The sequence below is a fragment of the Pongo abelii genome, chromosome 12 (genome assembly GCF_028885655.2).
Source record: "Pongo abelii isolate AG06213 chromosome 12, NHGRI_mPonAbe1-v2.0_pri, whole genome shotgun sequence".
In the NCBI taxonomy this organism is placed as follows: domain Eukaryota; kingdom Metazoa; phylum Chordata; class Mammalia; order Primates; family Hominidae; genus Pongo; species Pongo abelii.
Window position 1 is genome coordinate 57,690,316 of NC_071997.2, and position 19,670 is coordinate 57,709,985.

General features: G+C 38.8%; 1 protein-coding gene across 4 annotated transcripts in view; it reads left to right on the forward strand.

Moving 5' to 3' along the window:
- The window catches only part of M1AP (meiosis 1 associated protein), a 92,486-nt gene that overhangs the window by 41,055 nt on the left and 31,761 nt on the right, over positions 1-19,670 (forward strand). For all 4 annotated transcript variants that reach the window (XM_054548005.2, XM_054548004.1, XM_054548007.2 and 1 more), the window contains exon 4: positions 2,205-2,373. In XM_054548005.2, the coding sequence (XP_054403980.1) occupies positions 2,205-2,373 (169 nt within the window). The remainder of the gene's footprint in view (positions 1-2,204; positions 2,374-19,670) is intronic.

Consider the following 19,670-nt stretch of genomic DNA (forward strand, 5'->3'; position numbering starts at 1 on the left):
GACAACACCAAATGCTGGTGAGGATGTGGAGGAACAGGAACTCTCATTCATTGCTGATGGGAATGTAGAATGGCACAGCCACTTTGAAAGATAGTTTGATGGTTTCTTACAAAACTAAACATACATTTACCATATCATCCAGAAATCACGCTTCTTGGTATTTACCCAGAGGAGTTGAAAACCTATCTACACAAAAATCCACACACGGGTATTTATGGCAGCTTTATTCCTAACTGCCAAAACTTGGAAGCAACCAAGATGTCCTTCAGCAGATGAGTGGATAAATAAACTATGATTCATCCAGACAATGGAATATTTTTCAGCACTAAAAAGAAATGAGCTATCAAGCCACAAAAAGATATGGAGGGACCTTAAATGCATATTACTAAGTGAAAGAAGCCAGTCTGAAAAGGCTGCATATATATCCCCAACTATATGACATTCTGGAAAAGGCAAAACTATGGTGATATAGTAAAAAGATGAATGGTTGCCAGGGGTTGAGGAGAAGGAGGGATGAATAGATAGAGCAGAGAGGATTCTTAGGGTGGTGAAAAGGCTCAATATGATATTTATTACACTAATGGGTACATGTCATTATGCATTTGTCTAGACTCATAGAATGTACTACACCAAGAGTCAACCCTAATGTAATCTGTGGACTTTGGGTGATTATGATGTGTCAATATAGGTTCATGAATTGCAACGACTTTGGTGAAAGATACTGATAATGAGGGAGGCCATGTATATGTGGGACAAGGGGTATATGGGCTATCTCTGTACCTTCCTTTCAATTTTGCTGTGAATCTAAAACTTCTCTAAAAAATAATGTCTTTTAAAATAATAATAATAATAAAAATAGTGCTTTAATCTACATCCCTCTTCATGGATCAAAAACATCTAAGTACAAATGAGAACTGCATATGTTTAATGATTACCATCCAGTGTTTACAAGTTCAAGAGGAAACTGCTAATAATAACATACAGTGGCCAGTCATGGTGGCTCACGCCTGTAATCCCAGCACTTTGGGAGGCTGAGGCGGGCGGATCACGAGGTCAGGAGTTCGAGACCAGCCTGACCAACATGGTGAAACCCCGTCTCTACTAAAAATACAAAAAAAATTACCCGGGTGTGGTGGCACGTGCCTGTAATCCCAGCTATCCAGGAGGCTGAGGCAGGAGAATCACTTGACCCCAGAAGGCGGAGGTTGCAGTGAGCCAAGATTGCGCCATTGCACTCCAACCTGGGCGACAGAGCAAGACTCTGTCTTTAAAAAAAAAATATATATATATACATATATATATATATATGTATATATATATACTGTGTTCATTCAGGTACACTAAAACATTCAAATTATATACAGACACCTGTATATTCCTTCAGGTGAGATATATTGGTCAAGGATAAGTACATTTTACAGTCGAAAGAGCAAAAGAAATAGCTCAAGTGGATCCAGCAAGGAGATAAATCAGTCTGAAAATGTGAGATGGAAGCATCACTGAGAGAGGAAGGAGCATATAGGCACTCTAATATTTGGTATACATTTAGTGTGTAAAATTTAAGAATCTTATTTCCTTTGTTACCTTGTAAAATCTAAGTATTTTGAGCCATGAGATGCTCCTAGTGGCTCAAGCAGTCGACTAAAACATGGCCGGGCGCGGTGGCTCAAGCCTATAATCCCAGCACTTTGGGAGGCCGAGGTGGGTGGATCACAAGGTCAGGAGATCGAGACTATCCTGGCTAACACTGTGAAACCCCGTCTCTACTAAAAATACAAAAAATTAGCCGGGCATGGTGGCGGGCGCCTGTAGTCCCAGCTGCTCGGGAGGCTGAGGCAGGAGAATGGCGTGAACCTGGGAGGCGGAGCTTGCGGTGAGCTGGGATTGTGCCACTGCACTTCAGCCTGGGCAACAGAGCAAGACTCCGTCTCAAAAAAAAAAAAAAGACTAAAACATACATATGGTTTCACCAGTCACTTTCTAGGGTCAGCTCAGCCTGATTGGAAAGGTCCTGTGATAACCTGTCCCAAAAGAATCTGTCATATAAAATTTGATTTTAAGTTACAGCCAAATCCTTTTTGCACTAAACATAATAGCCACCACCACAGACTTATGCTGTATTTGTCCTCCGGGTAGGAACTGTTATGTTCCTCACTCTGTACATCAGGGAGAATAGACACATTGATTCTTGGATTTATTTTCAGATTACTATTCTGACTTCTCGGCCTGGAAAAGAGGTGGTCAAACAATTGGAGGAAGGGTTGAAAGATACAGACCTAGCCAGAGTCAGGAGGCTTCAGGTCGTTGAGGTCACAAAGGGAATCCTAGAGCACGTGGACTCAGCGTCTCCTGTTGAGGATCCCAGCAATGATGGTAAGAATTTTTTAACAAGGTAAAAAGAATTGTAAGAATTTTAATGAAAATGACGAGTTAATGGGTGCAGCACACCAACATGGCACATGTATACATATGTAACAAACCTGCACATTGTGCACATGTACCCTAAAACTTAAAATATAATAATAATAAAATTTTTAAAAAAAGAATTTTAATGAGCAGTCTTTTACAAGTCAGAAAGATTATTTTCCATGGTCTTTTTGTGTTCTTAAATGATAAAAGAAGCCAGCAGATTTCATTGAGGTTCAGACAGATGTTTCTAGATGTTGGAGTTGAATTTTTTAATAATCATTTTATTTCAGAAACAGTATATCCTAATAATGAAAACTAAAATTTTATGGGTATAAAAAGTAAAAATTCCTTTCTCCCCTAATTACTTTGAAGGAATTGGGCTATCCCTTCTAACATTCTTTTATATATATATATATGTGTGTGTATATATATATGTATATATATATACATATATATGCACACACACACACTCTTAATATTTTAATTAACACTCTTAATATTTTATAGATGCATATATACACATACACAACTAATTTACTGAAACCTTCTTTGTTCATGTGTGTTGGACAGCTGTGTCAGTGTTTATAGATCAGACTCGTTTTTTAATGGCCACCTGGTTTTTTATTGTGTTGTTTTACCATAATTTATTGGTTTAATCACTAATGTAAACAATTTGGTTTATTACATTTTAGTATTATAAACAGTGCTGTATGAACAGACTCATATGCAGGGCTGGCTTCATGGGCTAATGACCAGGGGAGTCACATAGGGTCCTAAGTACAGAAAGGCCCCCATGCTTGAGATTTAATGCCCTGTGGCTTCTGTCTTAAAATTCTTAATAATTTTATCTTTGAATTTGTGCAGTTTGATGGAACAGTGGAGCATACACCAGGAGTTTTGAGCCTTGGCTCACACATGCCCTGCTCCTGCTTCCTTCCCACCACTCCATAGTGGAGACCTCACTCATTTGCCAGCTTACCAGCCATCCAGTGACCTCTGCTGGCCTTTGTTCCCCCCGGTGGGCAGAAGCCTGGACACCTGCGTCAAGGTCCAGCACACATTCCTTTTGTGTTGAGTTGCCCAGGCATCTTTGAGGGTCTGCACTTGCTTGGCAAGTATCTGGTGCCGCCTGAGGAAGTGTGACATTAATAGCAAATTTTTTTTTTTTTTTTGAGATGGAGTCTCGCTCTGTTGCCCAGGCTGGAGTGCAGTGGCGCGATCTCGGCTCACTGCAAGCTCCGCCTCCCGGGTTCATGACGTTCTCCTGCCTCAGCCTCCTGAGTAGCTGGGATTACAGGCACCCGCCACAACGCCCGGCTAATTTTTTTTTTGTATTTTTAGTAGAGACGGGGTTTCACTGTGTTAGCCAGGATGGTCTCCATCTCCTGACCTCGTGATCCGCCCGCCTCAGCCTCCCAAAGTGCTGGGATTACAGGTGTGAGCCACCGCGCCCAGCAGCAAACTTTTAAAAAGCATGTCATGATGAAAAAGATGAATAAGTTCTAGATATCTGCTATACAACATTATACCTAGACATAACAATACCGTACTACGTACATGTAAAAATGTGATAAAAGCTTAGATCTCATGCATGGTGTTCTTACCACAATTAAAAAACAACACCCACACACACATACACACAATGACATCTTAAGAAAGAGACTATGGAAAAAAGGAAAAGAAAGAAGTTTTCTGTTTTAGTATTGTTGATGGCAGTATTTTCCTGCTTTTTGAACAAAGGGCTCTGCATTTTCATTTTGCTCTGAGCCCACAAATTATGTAGCCTTTCCTGTTTATGTGTATAACTGTGCATTTGTGAGGATGTTTTCTGTGGAATAAATTCCTAGAAATAAAGTTACTAGGAGGTAAAACAATATATGCATTTTTGACAGTTATTGCCAAAAAACTCTCCAAAAAGATCATACCAATTCATACTTCCACCAATAGTAAATAAGACTTTCCTAGTAGGAATTATCCTTGTTTGTTTTTTTTATTTTTGCTAACCCCATGGGGAAAAAAAAGTCTAGTTTTGACGTTCTTTCACCATGTTGGCCAGGCTGGTCTCGAACTGACCTTAGGTGATCCACCCGCCTCGGCCTCCCAAAGTGCTGGGATTACAGGTGTGAGCTACCATGCCTGGCCAGACTTTTATTCTTGAATTACCTCCTAGGATTTTTTTGGAGAGAAAGTATGGAGTGGTCCTACGTAGTGGTCTTTCCCCTTGTTCCAGTCACTCTGTACCTTAATGACATTTTCCTTGATATTTACGTACTGAAAAATATTCATGTTTATTACAAACAAATTAAAAATGCAAATAAGCACAAATAAGTAAATCTGAGTTACCCACAATCCTACACTTCCCAAAAGAAGAAATATTCAAACTGTGTCTTAGAGCAGGGGTCTCCAACCCCCGGGCCATGGACTGGTACCATCCGTGGCCTGTTAGGAACTGGTGGTCACACGGCAGGAGGGGAGGGAAGGGTGGTGGCAAGTGAGCATTACTGCCTGAGCTCCACCTCCTGTCAGATCAGCTGTGGCATTAGATCCTTATAGGAGAGCAAACCCTATTGTGAACTGTGCATGTGAGGGGTCTAGATTGTGCACTCCTTATATGAGAATCTAATTAATCCCTGATGAGCAGAGGTGGAACAGTTTCATCCCAAAACCATTCCACCCACCCGTCTGTGGAAAAATTGTCTTCCATGAAACCAGCCCGTCATGCCAAAAAGTTTGGGGACCACTGTCTTGGAAGACAGTAGGAATTAGCTAAGCAGAGGAAAAGGAAAAGGGCCACTCAAAAAGGAGACCCAGAGACATGAAAAGCAAGATATACCCAACTTTTGAGAAATGCCCATGCTTCCCTACACCAGAGCCTGTCAGGCAGAGGTGGGAGTGAGGCATAAAGGTAGGCAAGGGTTAGATGGAAATGGCCACCTATGCCGTGCTAAAACATTTGGATTTCATTCTAAGGCAGTGGAAATGTATGAAAATATTTTAGTCAGGAAGTCAAGTAGAGATCTCCAAATTATGGAGTTCAAGGGCTTTTGGACCAGTTTTAATTCATCCAACATTCAAGTTACAGTTCACCCTCCTGCAGTCCTTTTGGGCTGTACTGGCCTTTTCCATGGTTGTGCATACGTGGAAGTGGCCACTGTTCTGATACCATCTATCTCTTTCTGGTCGCATGCAGATGACTTCACTCTTCCTCCCCCTCCCATCTCACCTCCCTCTAATTAGGTAGGAGGGAGAGTTGGTAACTAAGGGTGTGGTTCCTGTCAGATTCTGACACATGTGGATCCTTCCAGCATCACGCAGCCACTGACATTGTTCTGGCAGGGGAGGGAAGGCAACCAGCCTTAGCCGTGTGATTTGTGAGCTCTCACTGTGTGCCCTCCTGTCTCTTCACTGACTGTCCTTTCTGTCTCCATCCCTGTACTCATAGCAGTCTTTTCCTCTGAATTCCCTCTTCTTCTCTCCGAATTCCTTCCTCTATTCTCTTCCAGCCAAACCCTACTCATTCCTTAAATCCTAATTCAGGTTCATTACTACTGTATTGGTTTTCCTCTTCTTAGAACAACCACATCACTTGTGGTCTCTACCACGAAATTTAGCACTTAATTATATAGCATGTAGAATCGTTCACCATTGCTTTATTGTGCAATAATTGTGTCTTCTCACCTAAATTGTAAACTACTTGATATCTTTTCCCTCTGCATTAAACTGTAAGCACCTTGGCATTAGAAACTTGTCTTACTCATTTCTGTGTCCTGGTGTATATCCTACATTATCAGTATATATTTGTTGAGTGAATCAATGACTTTGATACCCATGGAGGCTACTCTTGGTCTGCCTAGCATCCTCTATATTCCCTTTCTCTGGTAACACCTCCACCTTCCTGGTCACAGAATGGGTCATGACCCAGGTTGAGGCAATCATAGTTTTCTAGGCCACCAGTCAGAGCCCTTCTCATTGGGTTCTTAAAATGAATCTGTGGGAGAGAAGCTCTTTTTCTCTCTCTTTGGTCAGTGACAGATCAGGCATAGACTATGTTCTTTTCTGCCTTCTGCGACTGTCACCAGAAAGAACTTGTTATGTCTCTAATTGCATAGAGCTTAAGAGTACACTAAGGCTGCCTGATGCCTTTCTTTAGAATAGTTAGTGGCTAGCATTGTATAGAAGAGCTTTTAAATGCAGGAAAGCAGCTTTCTACCTGTGTCAGTGCTTATGACTCTTCCAATAACTTCCCATTTGCTTCTGAATAATGCATCCTTCCATAAATTGCTTGTAATTCCTCTTTGTGGGTTAAGTGTATATGACTCATTGCTCAAAATCTTCCTAGTTTGCCTGTGCTTTCCTCATAATTAATTGTTTTATTCCCTTAGTGTTTTACTTCATCTTGGTGTTGTTATCAAGACATTAGCAACAGCAGCTTCTCTCATTCTCAGAAGGATGTGTGCTCCAAAATTAGGTTGCCGAAGTCTAAACTGCAGTTTCTATAACTTTCTAGCTATGCAACTTTAGGCAAGGTATTTAGCCTCACTAAGCCTTAGTTATTAATTCCTACTCCATGCAGTAGTTGTGGGAATTAAACGAGATCATGTAAGTGCTCTATAAAAGTTAGCTATACTTATTATTAATATTTTTGAAAATTTTTTGTATATGGATGGTTTGTTATATTTCTGAGATTTGTTTTTAATGGCCAGGTCTCAAGTGAACTGTCAGTTACCTGGAACTAAGACTGTGTCTTATGTATCTTTCTATCACTAACGATTATCACTCCACCTGGCACACAGTAGATTCTCAATAAATGTTTCTTGACAAAACAAATGAGTGATTGAAAAAAAAAACAAATGATTTGTGAGTGATTGGGGTCAACCTCTGTGACATCAGCTAAAATAGTTAGGGATATGTCCCAAACAGCCATAGCTTCCCTCGATAACTCATGAATATCATGAATTGATTCAAACACTTCTTAAATCTAGTTATAATTCTTTTACTCCAATAGCCATGATCATCAATTAAATACAAATTATCTATATTCCACTTTTCAGAGAGAAATACGTCAAAAGCAAATGTTGATATTGCAGATTCATTTATAAAATAACTATGAGAATGTGTCCTTTGATCAATCTAAATGCTGCCTACTTTAGTACAGTTCTGCACAGTGAGAGCTAATTATCACAAAAATGACTTAAGGACCCTGCAAGATCCAAGATCATCGAAAAAGAATGAATTTAGAAATTAAGAAAGTAGACTCACATTTTAGAAAGTTCTTTAACAGGATCTAATATGAAAAGGTTAACTTTAAATTACATTCACATTAGTTAAGGTTTTCTATAAATTTTAACCATATAGTCTATTATATATTTTCTTATAACTGTATAAATGGGACTTCCTTTAATTTGTTCCTGGTCTTTTTCATTTTATTCTTTATCTTAAAATTTTGCTGAAAGATCCTGTCCAGTGCTGTTTGTAGTAGCTTTTGCCTGGCTATTTTAAAATTTTTTATTATGCATTATACAAATGCAAACATTATAGAGACATAATAGAGACAGTTCAAAATGACCCCAAATTCCAGCCTCCAGAGATAACTACCATCAACATTGTAGGACACATTCTACTGAATTGCCCTCCTTACACATGCATGTTTACTGATATACATGTAACATTATTATTGATATTATTTACTTTGACAAAAAATGAGACTATACCATACCAACTGCTCTGCTTTTTTTTCATTTAGCTATTTATCTAGGATTTTTTCTGTATTGGCACATAGAGATCTAACACCTTCCTTTTCATAGCCATGAAGTATTCCAATGTATGAATTAATCATCATTTATTTAACTATCCTTTTGGGTTGTTACATTTTAGTCTAGAACTACGTAACCTTGAACAAGTTAATTTAACTCTTTATTCCACAAATTTCTCATTTATAAAATAGGGCTTTATAAAATAGCTTATTTTATAAAGCTCATTTGTAAAATAATAGCTACTTTATGGGGTTTTTGTGATGATTAAATACAACTTGCATGGAAAGAAAGCACTTATAACAATGCCTGGCACAAACAAATAAATGTCATCTACTGATATTAATAGTAGTAGAAGTCCTTCTTATATGTGCCTTTTACTGAGAAAATTTCAAGCTCTAATAATTTGTATTTATTAAGAATATAAGTCTATAATTTTTAATGTAAAATTTCTCATTTCACCACCCCATTGCACTTTTATTTTTTCACGTTGCTGCTCAGTTGTTCACTCATGTTTATGTTACATAGTTATAATTCATGTATATAATTTTTTGTTTTCATGTAACATTATAAAACTTTTTCCATAGTTCTCATAGCCTTTCTTTTCTGTTCATTCTCTATTTTGTTCCTCTTTCCTCTTTTCCTCTTGAAGGAGAACTAGGAACTGTCTGTTCAAGAAATAGAGATAAGAAGAGATATACCTCTCACAGGGAAAGCCAGATGCTTTCTTTGTCCTTAAATGCCCTCTTTACATATAAGCCAACCCTACAACCCTAGAGCAGATCCCTAATGCTGGATCTTGATCATAAATTTAGGATAGAGGAGAACCTGCCAATTCTAGCAACCAATGTTAACCCCATAGAAGAGCCATAAATCATGGGAATAAAGCTGCTAGCTTAGTTTTTAAATAAATTCTGAGCCTTGAGGAAAAGATATGTGAACTAAAGCCACAGTCTCTTAATATTCTAACATTTGTTTTTAGATCGTAATTACGGCAACATTTTATTGAATACTTACTGTTCAAATACTTTCTGTTCTAAATAGTTTCTACATATTATCTTATTTAATCCTTGTTTATCTAGATGAAAAAACTAAGGCATATTTTCTTGTCTGTAATAACTTTCCCAGGGTTTTTCAGTTGAGATAGAAAAGGATTCACATCCAAGTAGTGTGCCTCCAATGGCCCCGTGCTTAACTCTTCTCTATACTGCTTCAGTTGAAAAGAACAATAGAGATCAACAGTTCAGGGCCAGGTGTGATGGCTCATACCTGTAATCCTAGCACTTTAAGAGGCTCAGAAGTGTGAGACCAGCCTGGGCAATATAACAAAACCCTCTCTCTACAAAAAAAGTTTAGGCATGCTGAGGAGGAAGGATCTCCTGAGCTCAGGAGTTTAAAGTTATAGTAAGCTATGATCGCAGTAGTGCACTCCAGCCTGGGTGAGAGCAAGACTCCGCCTCTTAAAAAAAAAAAAAATCCTGTCAGAGTTTTTTGATGAACTTGACAAGCTGATTTGTGAGTGTGTGTCTGTGTGTGTGTGTATTATATATTATATATAGAGAGAGAATATATATTCTAGAATATATATATTCTATATATTAGAAGTAAAGATACATATTAAGGCCAGGGGTTTGCCTTACCAGATGTTTAGATGGTTTATAAAGCTATTCTAATTAAGATAGTGTCACATTTACATAGGAATAGACAAATTGTCCAAACTGGAATGGATTAGAGAAGTCCAGAAACAGCCACATGAAAACTTGATATGTGGCTTGGCTGACATGGCAGAGCAGTGTGAAAAGCATGGATTTAGCCATTAAGTCATATTGAAACTATCAATATTCCATATAGGAAAAAATATTCCTACCTCACACCATTTATAATAATGTTTTTAGATGGATTAAAGACTTCAATGTGAAAAGTAAAATGTAAAACTTTAAAAAAAAAGTATAGGAGAAAATTTTCATGACAAGGGTTGGGGAAGAGGAAGAAGCATTTCCTAAATAAGACATAAAGTTTGCTAATCATAAAATAAAAGATTTTTGACGGAGTCTCTGTCGCTCAAGCTGGACTGCAGTCACGTGATCTCAGCTCACTGCAACCTCCACCTCCTGGGTTCAAGCAATTATCATGCCTCAGCCTTCCAACTAGCTGGGATTACAGGTGTGCATCACCATGCCCAGCTAATTTTTTATGTTTTTAGTAGAGACAGGGTTTCACCATGTTGGCCAGGTTGATCTCGAACTCCTGACCTCAGGTGATCCGCCCACCTTGGCCTACCAAAGTGCTAGGATTACAGGCATGAGCCACCGTGCCCGGCCCATATAATAAAAGATTGATAAGTATAACTACATTAAATGAAGAATTTCTGTTCATCAACGTACACATGAAAATGGCTGGGTGTGGTGGCTCATGCCTATAATCCTAGCACTTCGGGAGGCCAAGGCAGGAGAATCACTTGAGCCCAGGAGTTCAAGATCAGCCTGAACAACATAGTGAGACCTCGTCTCTACAAAAAATAAACAAAATTAGCCAGGCATGGTGGCATGCACCTGTAGTCCCAGCTACTCAGGAGGCTGAGGCAGGAGAATCACTTGAGCCTGGGTGGTCAAGGCTGCAATAAATCAAGATCACACCACTGCACTCCAGCCTGGATGACAGAGCAAAACTCTGTCTCAAAAAAAAAAAAGTTGATATACAGAATAAATATTACAAGGAATGTTTGGTGGAATATCATACATTTTTGAAAACGAATGGGCCACAGCTATAAATAACAATGTGAATGAATCTTTTCAGTATTGAGAAAAAAGCAGATAGAGGTGTATACTATATGATACTTATTTATAAAGCTCAAAACTAAAATGATAAAGTGTTATTTAAAGTAACAAAACTACTTTTATTTATTTATTTATTTATTTATTGACATGGAGTCTCGCTCTGTCACCCAGGCTGAAGTGCGGTGGTGCAGTCTCGGCTCACCACAACCTCCGCCTCCCAGGCTCGAGCCATTCTCCTTCCTCAGCCTCCTAAGTAGCTGGGATTACAGGTGCACGCCACCACACCCGGCTAATTTTTGTATTTTGAGTAGAGACAGGGTTTCACCATGTTGGCCAGGCTGGTCTTGAACTCCTGACCTCAAGTGATCTGTCCACCTTGGCCTCCCAAAGTGCTGGGATTACAGGTGTGAGCCAGCTCATCCAGCCACAGAACTACTTTTAAAAAGAAAGAAATGATAAAAATAAAAGTCAGCGTGGCAAGATTTCTTCTGGAGAAGATTAGGGAAAAGCATGCAGATATCTCAGGAGTATTGATGATGTTCTACATCTGAAGTTAAATAAAGGATTCGTGAGTGTTTACTTTTGTTGTTATGCTTCATAGCTTACATTTTTATTGCATGTATTTATTTGCATACAATAAAAGTTTTACAATAGTTTTGTGAAGAATGACTAAGTAATAAATATGCCAAAACTAAACTAGCCACTGAGATCAATAACTTTGGCATCCACAGGGCATCTGTGCAGGTTGACAGCAGTCTGCACTCACTGGGTATGTAAGTCATTCAGCCAGTTACAAATCAACCTAATGATGCTGTCAACTAGCCTACATCTCTCAGTCATACACAAGGATATCAGGTTCCCTTTCTAAGTGCTCACAAACCATCTGTTTAATATTTCCTCCTAGACTTTGCCAGGGATCAATGTCAAGCTCTTTTGGGAAGGTATTTTCTCCATATGTGTTCTCAGGAAACACCAAATGTTAACAACCCAAACATAGAAGATAAAGATTCATGGCTTCCTAAAGAATGCCAGAAAAAAAGGGCTGGGGGCGGGGTGGGGAGCCTCTTCTATGTTTCAGTGCAATTGTCAGAACAGATACTGATTTTCTCCCTTTCAGTGTCTTAGAAAATAGACCAGAAAACACAGCTGTTCATTGTGTCTGCCTTTGATAACTGCATTAAAGTCATTTCCCTCTGACATTAAGACTAAATTAGAACCACTGTTGTATTTATTACCTAAAGATTTTTAACACAGAGAGACATTTGTTTATTTCATTAACAGAAGCCATGGTCTCAGAAAAATAGCAAATTTTTCTCTTTAAAACTTGAGTTAAATAATTTTTTGAGTTCAGTAGAAAATCTAAAAGTATTTAAAAATTGAAATTTAAAAAATTTTTCCTTTCCTTCCTTTACTGGGGAACAATTTACATACCATAAGTTGCATCCATTCGAAGTATACAATTCAGTGAATTTTGACCGATGTATATGCCCACAAATCATCATCACAATCAAGATACAGAACATTTCCCTCATCCTCAAAAAAGATTGTTCTTTCCCCTTTACACTCCATCCATCCCTCCAGCCCCAGGTAAGACCACTTATCTGCTTTTTGTCTGTAGGTTAGTCTGTATTTTGTGTAAGTAGAATCCTAAAGTACACACACCTTTTGTGTTTATATTTTTTAATTCAGATTTTGAGATTCATCTATGTTGTTTATATCAGTATTGAGTTTTCTTTTTATTGCTGAGTAGTGGTATATTGCATGAATGTGTCATATTTCGTTTAAACATTTATGTATTAATGGATATTTCTGTTGTTTCCAGTTTTTGACTATTGTGAAGAAAGCTGCTATGAATGTCTGTACACAAATGTTTGTGTGGGTATATGTTTTCATTTATCTTGGGTCTTACTGTTTGTTGTTGTTGTTGTTGTTGTTGTTGTTTTGAGATGGAGTCTCACTCTGTTGCCCAGGCTGGAGTGCAGTGGCATGATCTCGGCTCACTGCAAGCTCTGCCTCCCAGGTTCACACCATTCTCCTGCCTCAGCCTCCTGAGTAGCTGGGACTACAGGTGCCCGCCACCACGCCCGGCTAATTTTTTGTATTTTTAGTAGAGACAGGGTTTCACCATGTTAACCAGGATGGTCTCGATCTCCTGACCTCGTGATCCGCCTGCCTCAGCCTCCCAAAGTGCTGGGATAACAGGTGTTAGCCACCGCACCCCACTGTCTTACTGTTTTTATGGTTCATCCTTTCCCACCCATTTACTTTCAACTCATTTATGTCTTTATACTTAAAGTCTGTCTCTTGTAGACAGCATATAGCTGGGTCTTGCTTTATGTCTATTCTGATCATCTCTGGCTTTTATTTAGAATGTAGAGTCCGTTAACATTTACCATACATATTCATATAGTTGGACTCAGGTCTACCATTTTATTTTCTGTTTGTCCTGTTTTTCATCTTTCTTCATTGCTTTCCTGCTTTCTTTTGGATTATTTAAATATTTTTCAATTTCATGTTAATTTATCTATTGTCATTTAGCCATTCATCTTTGCATTTTTTGTGGTTTCTCTATGGATTACATTATATATACCTAACTTTTTACAGTCTACTTAGAGTCAATATAATACCATTTAATATAAAATGTAGAAACTTCAGGATTACAATATTCACATAAAATGCAAAGATCTCGTGGGAATTAAAATGTATTTTAAAAACTCTTTTACAGCCTACTCAGAATCAATATATATAGTACCATTTCATGTAAAATATAGAAAACTTGCTATTAAGTCCATTTACTGCTCCCATTCACATACACTATCTTTCATGTTATAACTGTCATGTGTATTACATCTACATAAACTCCACAAGAAAAGTGTTGAAATCTTTGCTTTTAGCCTATAATCCCAGCACCTTGAGAGGCCAAGACAGGCAGATCACTTGAGCTCAGGAGTTCAAGACCAGCCTGGGCAACATGATGAAACCCCATCTCTACAAAAAATACAAAAATTAGCCTGGCATGGTAGTGTGCACCTATAATCCCAGCTACTCGGGAGGCCGAGACAGGAGGATCACTTGAGCCTGGAAGGTCAAGGCTGCAGTGAGCCATGATCACACCACTGCACTCCAGCCTGGGTGACAGAGTAAGACCCTGTCTCAAAAAAAAAAAAAAAAATGTTTTTGCCCTTAAGCAAACATGTATTTTAAAAAACTTAAGAGGGCCAGCCATGGTAGCTTATACCTGTAATCCCAGCACTGTGGGAGGCCAAGTGGGGAGGATTGCTTGAGCTCAGGAGTTTCAGACCAGCCTGGGCAGCATAGTGAGACATCATCTACAAAAAAATCAAAAAATTAGCCAGGTGTGGTGGTGCACACCTGTAGTCCCAGCTACTTGGAAGGCTAAGGTGGGAGGATTGCTTGATGTTGTTCCACTGTCTTCTGGCCTTTCATGGTTTCTGATCAAAAGTTACAGTCTCTAACTCATTTTTCCCTGTATGTAAAGGATCATTTTTTCTAGCAATTTCAAGAAATTTCTCTTATGTTTATTATTCAGCAGCTTAATAATGATGTGTTTAGGTGTGAATTTCTTCTAATTCATCCTATTTGGGATTCCCTGAGCCTTGTGAATCTGAAAATTGATTATCTTTTTTATTTTGAGATAGGGTCTCACTGGGTCACTCAGGCTGGAGTGCCATAGCGTGATCACAATTCACCACAGGCTCTCTACCTCCTGGGCTCAGATGATCCTCCCACTTTAGTCTCCCCAGTAGCTGAGACCACAGTCTCGTGCTACCACACCCAGCTAATTTTTGTAATTTTTTTTGTAGAGATGAGGTTTCACCATGTTGCCCAGGCTGATCTCAAACTCCTGGGCTCAGGCAATCCTCCCATCTTGGCCTCTGAAAATGCCAGGATTACAGGCATGAGTCACCATGCCCTGCCTGTAAATTTACATCTTAACCCAACTTGGGAAATTTTCTGCCTTTTTTTTTTTAAATATTTTTTCTGCCTCATTCTTTCTCTCTCTCTTTCTAGGACTTCAATTACCCAAATGTTAAATCTTTTTAAATTGTTCTGCACAGCCCAAGACTCTGTGACTTTTTGCTTGGTTGGTTGGTATTGTCCTATCTTTTCATTTATTATGAACATATTTTCTATTCCTCATTGAGCAAATTCTAATTATGCCACTTTAAAATCCTTGCCTGATAAATCCAACATCTCTGTCATCTTGGGGTTTGCATCTGTTGACTTATATTTTCCTTTGAGACTGAGTCATAGTTTTCTGTCTCAGTATGCCAAAACATTTGGGTTGTATTTTGTGAACATTGTGTTATAAAGACTCTAGATTCTATTATATTGCTCTGAAAAGTGTTTATTTTTCAGAAAATTAACTTTTTTAAACTCAAACTGCAACCTGTTGTTCCTGCAGTGAGCAGGGACTCAGATCTTAGTCTCAATCTTTAAGCCTAAACTATAAGCTGCTTTCAGTTCACCCCATATGTGTATAGTGCAAGGTCCAATCAGCTATTTACCTAGACTGAGTTTAAACATATAATTTAGGGCACTCTGGCTCTGGCTCTCTCCTTTCATGGATTTCTTCCTCACTCTCTGGAGGTCCTGGTTGCCCCAGACTCCTTACCCTGGCAATGCTAGTGAAAGACAAAGGCTTTTCTTTCCAATTTTTAGCTGCCTTCACACTATTGTGACTGCAGCCACTCTTAGAAAGTGCAAAAAATGGGGAACTCATTCCTTGCTGGTTTACTTGGTTACTCCAAGTTTCAACTCCTCTCCAAAGTCTGTCTACTTTTGTTCATTCTGCAGAGCCTTCAGGTAGTTGATTTTTAAATATTGTTCAGGCCAGGCACGGTGGCTCACACCTGTAATCCCAGCTCTTTCGGAGGCTGAGGCAGGCAGATCACTTGAGGCCAGGAGTTCAAGACCAGCCTGGCAAACATGGTGAAACCCTGTCTCTACTAAAAATCCAAAGCTTAGCCAGATGCAGTGGTGCATACCTGTAGTCCCAGCTACTCAGGAGGCTGAGGCATGAAAATCACTTGAGTCTGGAAGGTAGAAGTTGCAGTGAGCCAAGATTGCACCACTGTACTCCAGCCTGAGTGACAGAATGAGACTGTCTCAAAAAAAAAAATAATAAATAAAATAAAATAAATATTGTTCAGAGTTTATGCTGTTTTTTTTTTTTACAAGAAAATCAGTTTGTTGGGTACTGGAACCTAACCAGACTGGAATTCCCTTATTTACTCTTCTTCAATTTGGTTCTTTCTTTTTACCTCCTTTTCTGCCTTCTCTTCAGCTCAATAAGCTCACGTTCTCCATCATATCTCTCACTGTCTCTCTTTAGGAGATTTTTGCTTAAAAGAAGTTATTCTGATTAAATCTCACCTCTTCTCTCCTCATTCCCCATCCGCTAACATGCTTGACACTACTGCTTTACTTGGCAAATGACTTGTGTTGCCACTACCCAATCTGGGGACAATCTGGCCACTTCTCTATCTGAAATCAGCCCCATCATATACCCAGCACTAGAGCATTAGTTAGTACAGTGCAAGAATTGATTGGGACACAGCTATATACATATTCAAGGTCCAGAAAGAGGCACGAATATAGATATTAATTTAGCATAGGATAAAGGAGACATCTCAGATCACTAAGGCAAAGATTAACTTGCTCAAAAAGTAATGCTGGGACAACTGGTTAGCCATCTGGAAAAGATTACAAATGGACCAGAGATCCAAATGTAAATAATAATATTAAAAGTATTAAAAGAAAACATTGGTGAATTTCTTTATAATCTCAGCATAGATAAAGGTCATCTAACTATGACTCAAAATCCAGGTACAATAAAGAAAAGATTTATTTATTTAAATATATGAAAATAAAAATCTTTGGCATGGCAGAAAGTACCATAAACAATGTCAAAGACAGCTGAAAAACCAGGAGAAAGTATTTGCAATTTATGCCATGGGAGAAAAAAAAGACTAATATCTCTAATATATAAAGAACACTTTAAAACTGAGGAGTAAGAAAAAGACCAAAAACACTAGAGAAAAATGGAAAAAAGTCATAGACACATAATTCAAAAAAATATTTTTAAATGGTCCTTAAACATGTGAAAATATGTTCAACCTCACCCATAATTAGAGAAATGATAATTAAGACTATACCAAAATATTATTTCCTACCTATTAGATTGGCAAAAGTTAAAAAGTATGACACCAATAGAAGTGGCATGTGTTTATTTTTAAACACAAAATTACATATGTGTTTTACTTCTATCCCTAGAAGTCACCAGCCCCACTTCTAGGAATCTAATACCCTGAAGATATACCCCCAGATCTACAAAAATGCATGTGTATACACAGAGTCGGTTGCAAAGCTGTTATACAGTCTATCTAGAATTTTTTTAAGAATATGTCTTAGGGCTGGGCACAGTGACTCATGCCTGTAATCCCAGCACTTTGGGAGGCTGAGGTGGGCGGATCACTTAGGTCAGTAGTTCGAGACCAGCCTGGCCAACATAGTGAAACCCCTTCTCTGCTGAAAATAAAATAAAATAAAATAAAAAGTTTGCCAGGCGTGGTGGTGGGCACCTGTAATCCCAGCTACTCAGGAGGCTGAGGCAAGACAATCACTTGAACCTGGGAGATGTAGGTTGCAGTGAGCTGAGATCGCACCACTGCACTCCATCCTGGAGGACAGAGTGAGACTCTGTCTCAAAAAAATAAGAGTATGTCTTAGGACTTTCTTTGATTTGAGGGTCTTCTTTAGCTTTTCCTTACTCTACTTAGCTCCCCCAAGTAAGTCTTTTCTTTCATAGCTCCACTTATTTTTATTTTCACCTCAAAGCAGCTCTTTCTTTCAGTTCCCTTAGGTGTAAGGAGTCAAAACTGTTTGGTGTGGTTCTTGGGTCATGTCAAAAGATTTAATGCCTTCCTAGCTCTGCTTTCCTCTTAATTCAAACTTCTCCTAAATAACCCATTCCCCTGCTCCCTCCCCCACCACAGTGCCTATGACAACATTTCTTCCCAGCTTTTCAATTTTGCATTGCAATTTACATTAAATGCTTTTTGGTTTATAGAATATATGTATTAGTCTCTGTAGAAAAAGAAGACTTTTAAAATACCTTCTAAGTCTAATGTTTCTCACGTCAAAAAATACTTTAGACTTTGGAATATTTCAATCAATAGTGATCAATCTCTTTTGCATATAAGCTGCATTTTTCCAATAAAATGAAAATGGAGTCATTGAGACCCATAGATAAAATATATTTTCTTACAACTTAGATCTTTATTGAAGAGAAAATTTTCAGCAAAAGAAATGGCACTGGCTTTTAGTGAATAAAATGTTCATATCTACTACATAGACAGCTGGGAGGTGGCTTTATACTCTATCATCCCTTGTAGTTGCGTGGTGCTTTAAAGTCCACAAATTGCTTTCAGGAGTCAAGTGTCATTATTTCATATTCAAGTAAACCCTTAGCCTAGGTATTACTATCATTCCCACTTTACGGATGGAGAAATTGAGCTTAAAAAGATGAAGTGACTGGCCCAAGGTCACAGAGAAAGTAAGCACCAGGCTGGCTAGTTTCTTCTGTTCAATATAACGTTTACTGAGCCCCTGTTGTATGCTAAACACTGTGCTAGTGCTGTGGGTACAGAGGTAGATAAGGTGCTACAGCTGGTGCCAGAGGCAGGTATACCCTGCCTTAACAAGGGCCCTTCTCTCTCGTACCTGCAATAACTTCTCTCTGGACTGTCCAGGGCAGAGCAAGTCACTCAATTCAAAGTGGGATTGGCAATCCGGGAACATTTCCATGGCTCCAGAGGTGAGGGGTGCAGTGCAGCTTCTCTCATAGGGCAGTCCCCACTTCTGCCCTCTTAGAAACACACAAGCCTAAGAAAAAGAGATTCTAAAAAGGCTACTCTCCCAGCCAAAATAATTGCTCTCTAAACTTTTTCTTACCCAATTCATCTGTTTACTAAAGGCTGAAATACTACATTTGAAATTGTAGTATTTGGGGCCTATCTTAGAGCTAAGGGAGTCTGCTATGGTCTGAATGTTGTATCCCGCCCCCACCCCCCCTAAAATTCATCTTTGAAACCTAATCACCAAATAGATAGTATTAGGAGGTGGGGCCTTTGAATGGTGGATTAGGTCATGAGGGAGGGCAAAATCCTCCTGAATGGGATTAGTGCTTTTATAAAATGTTCCCTAAGGAGCTTGTTTGCCCCCTCCACCATATGAGGACACAGTGAGAAGGGGCCATTTATCAACCAAAAACAGGTCCTCCCCAGACATTGAATCTGCCAGCACCTTGATCTTGGACTTCCCAGCCTCCAAAACAGTGAGAAATGTATTTCTGTTGCTTATAAGCCACTGGTTTATGGTATTTTGTGATAGCAGCCCAAATAGAACCTACTATTCCCTAGTCAGAAATTATGTAAATCAAGGTTGTCCAACCTGCTTCCCGCAGGCCACATGCAGCCCAGGACGGCTTTGAATGCAACCCAACACAAATTCGTAAACTTTCTTAAAACATCATAAGATTTGTTTTTAAGCTCATCAGCTATCATCAGTGTTAATGCATTTTATGTGTGGCCCAAGACAATTCTTCTTCCAGTGCGACCCAGGGAAGCCAAAAGATTGGACACCCGTAATATAAATCATCGATTGTGAACCATTAGTTCTTTAGTTAACAGTCAATTATTTTTTTCAGCCT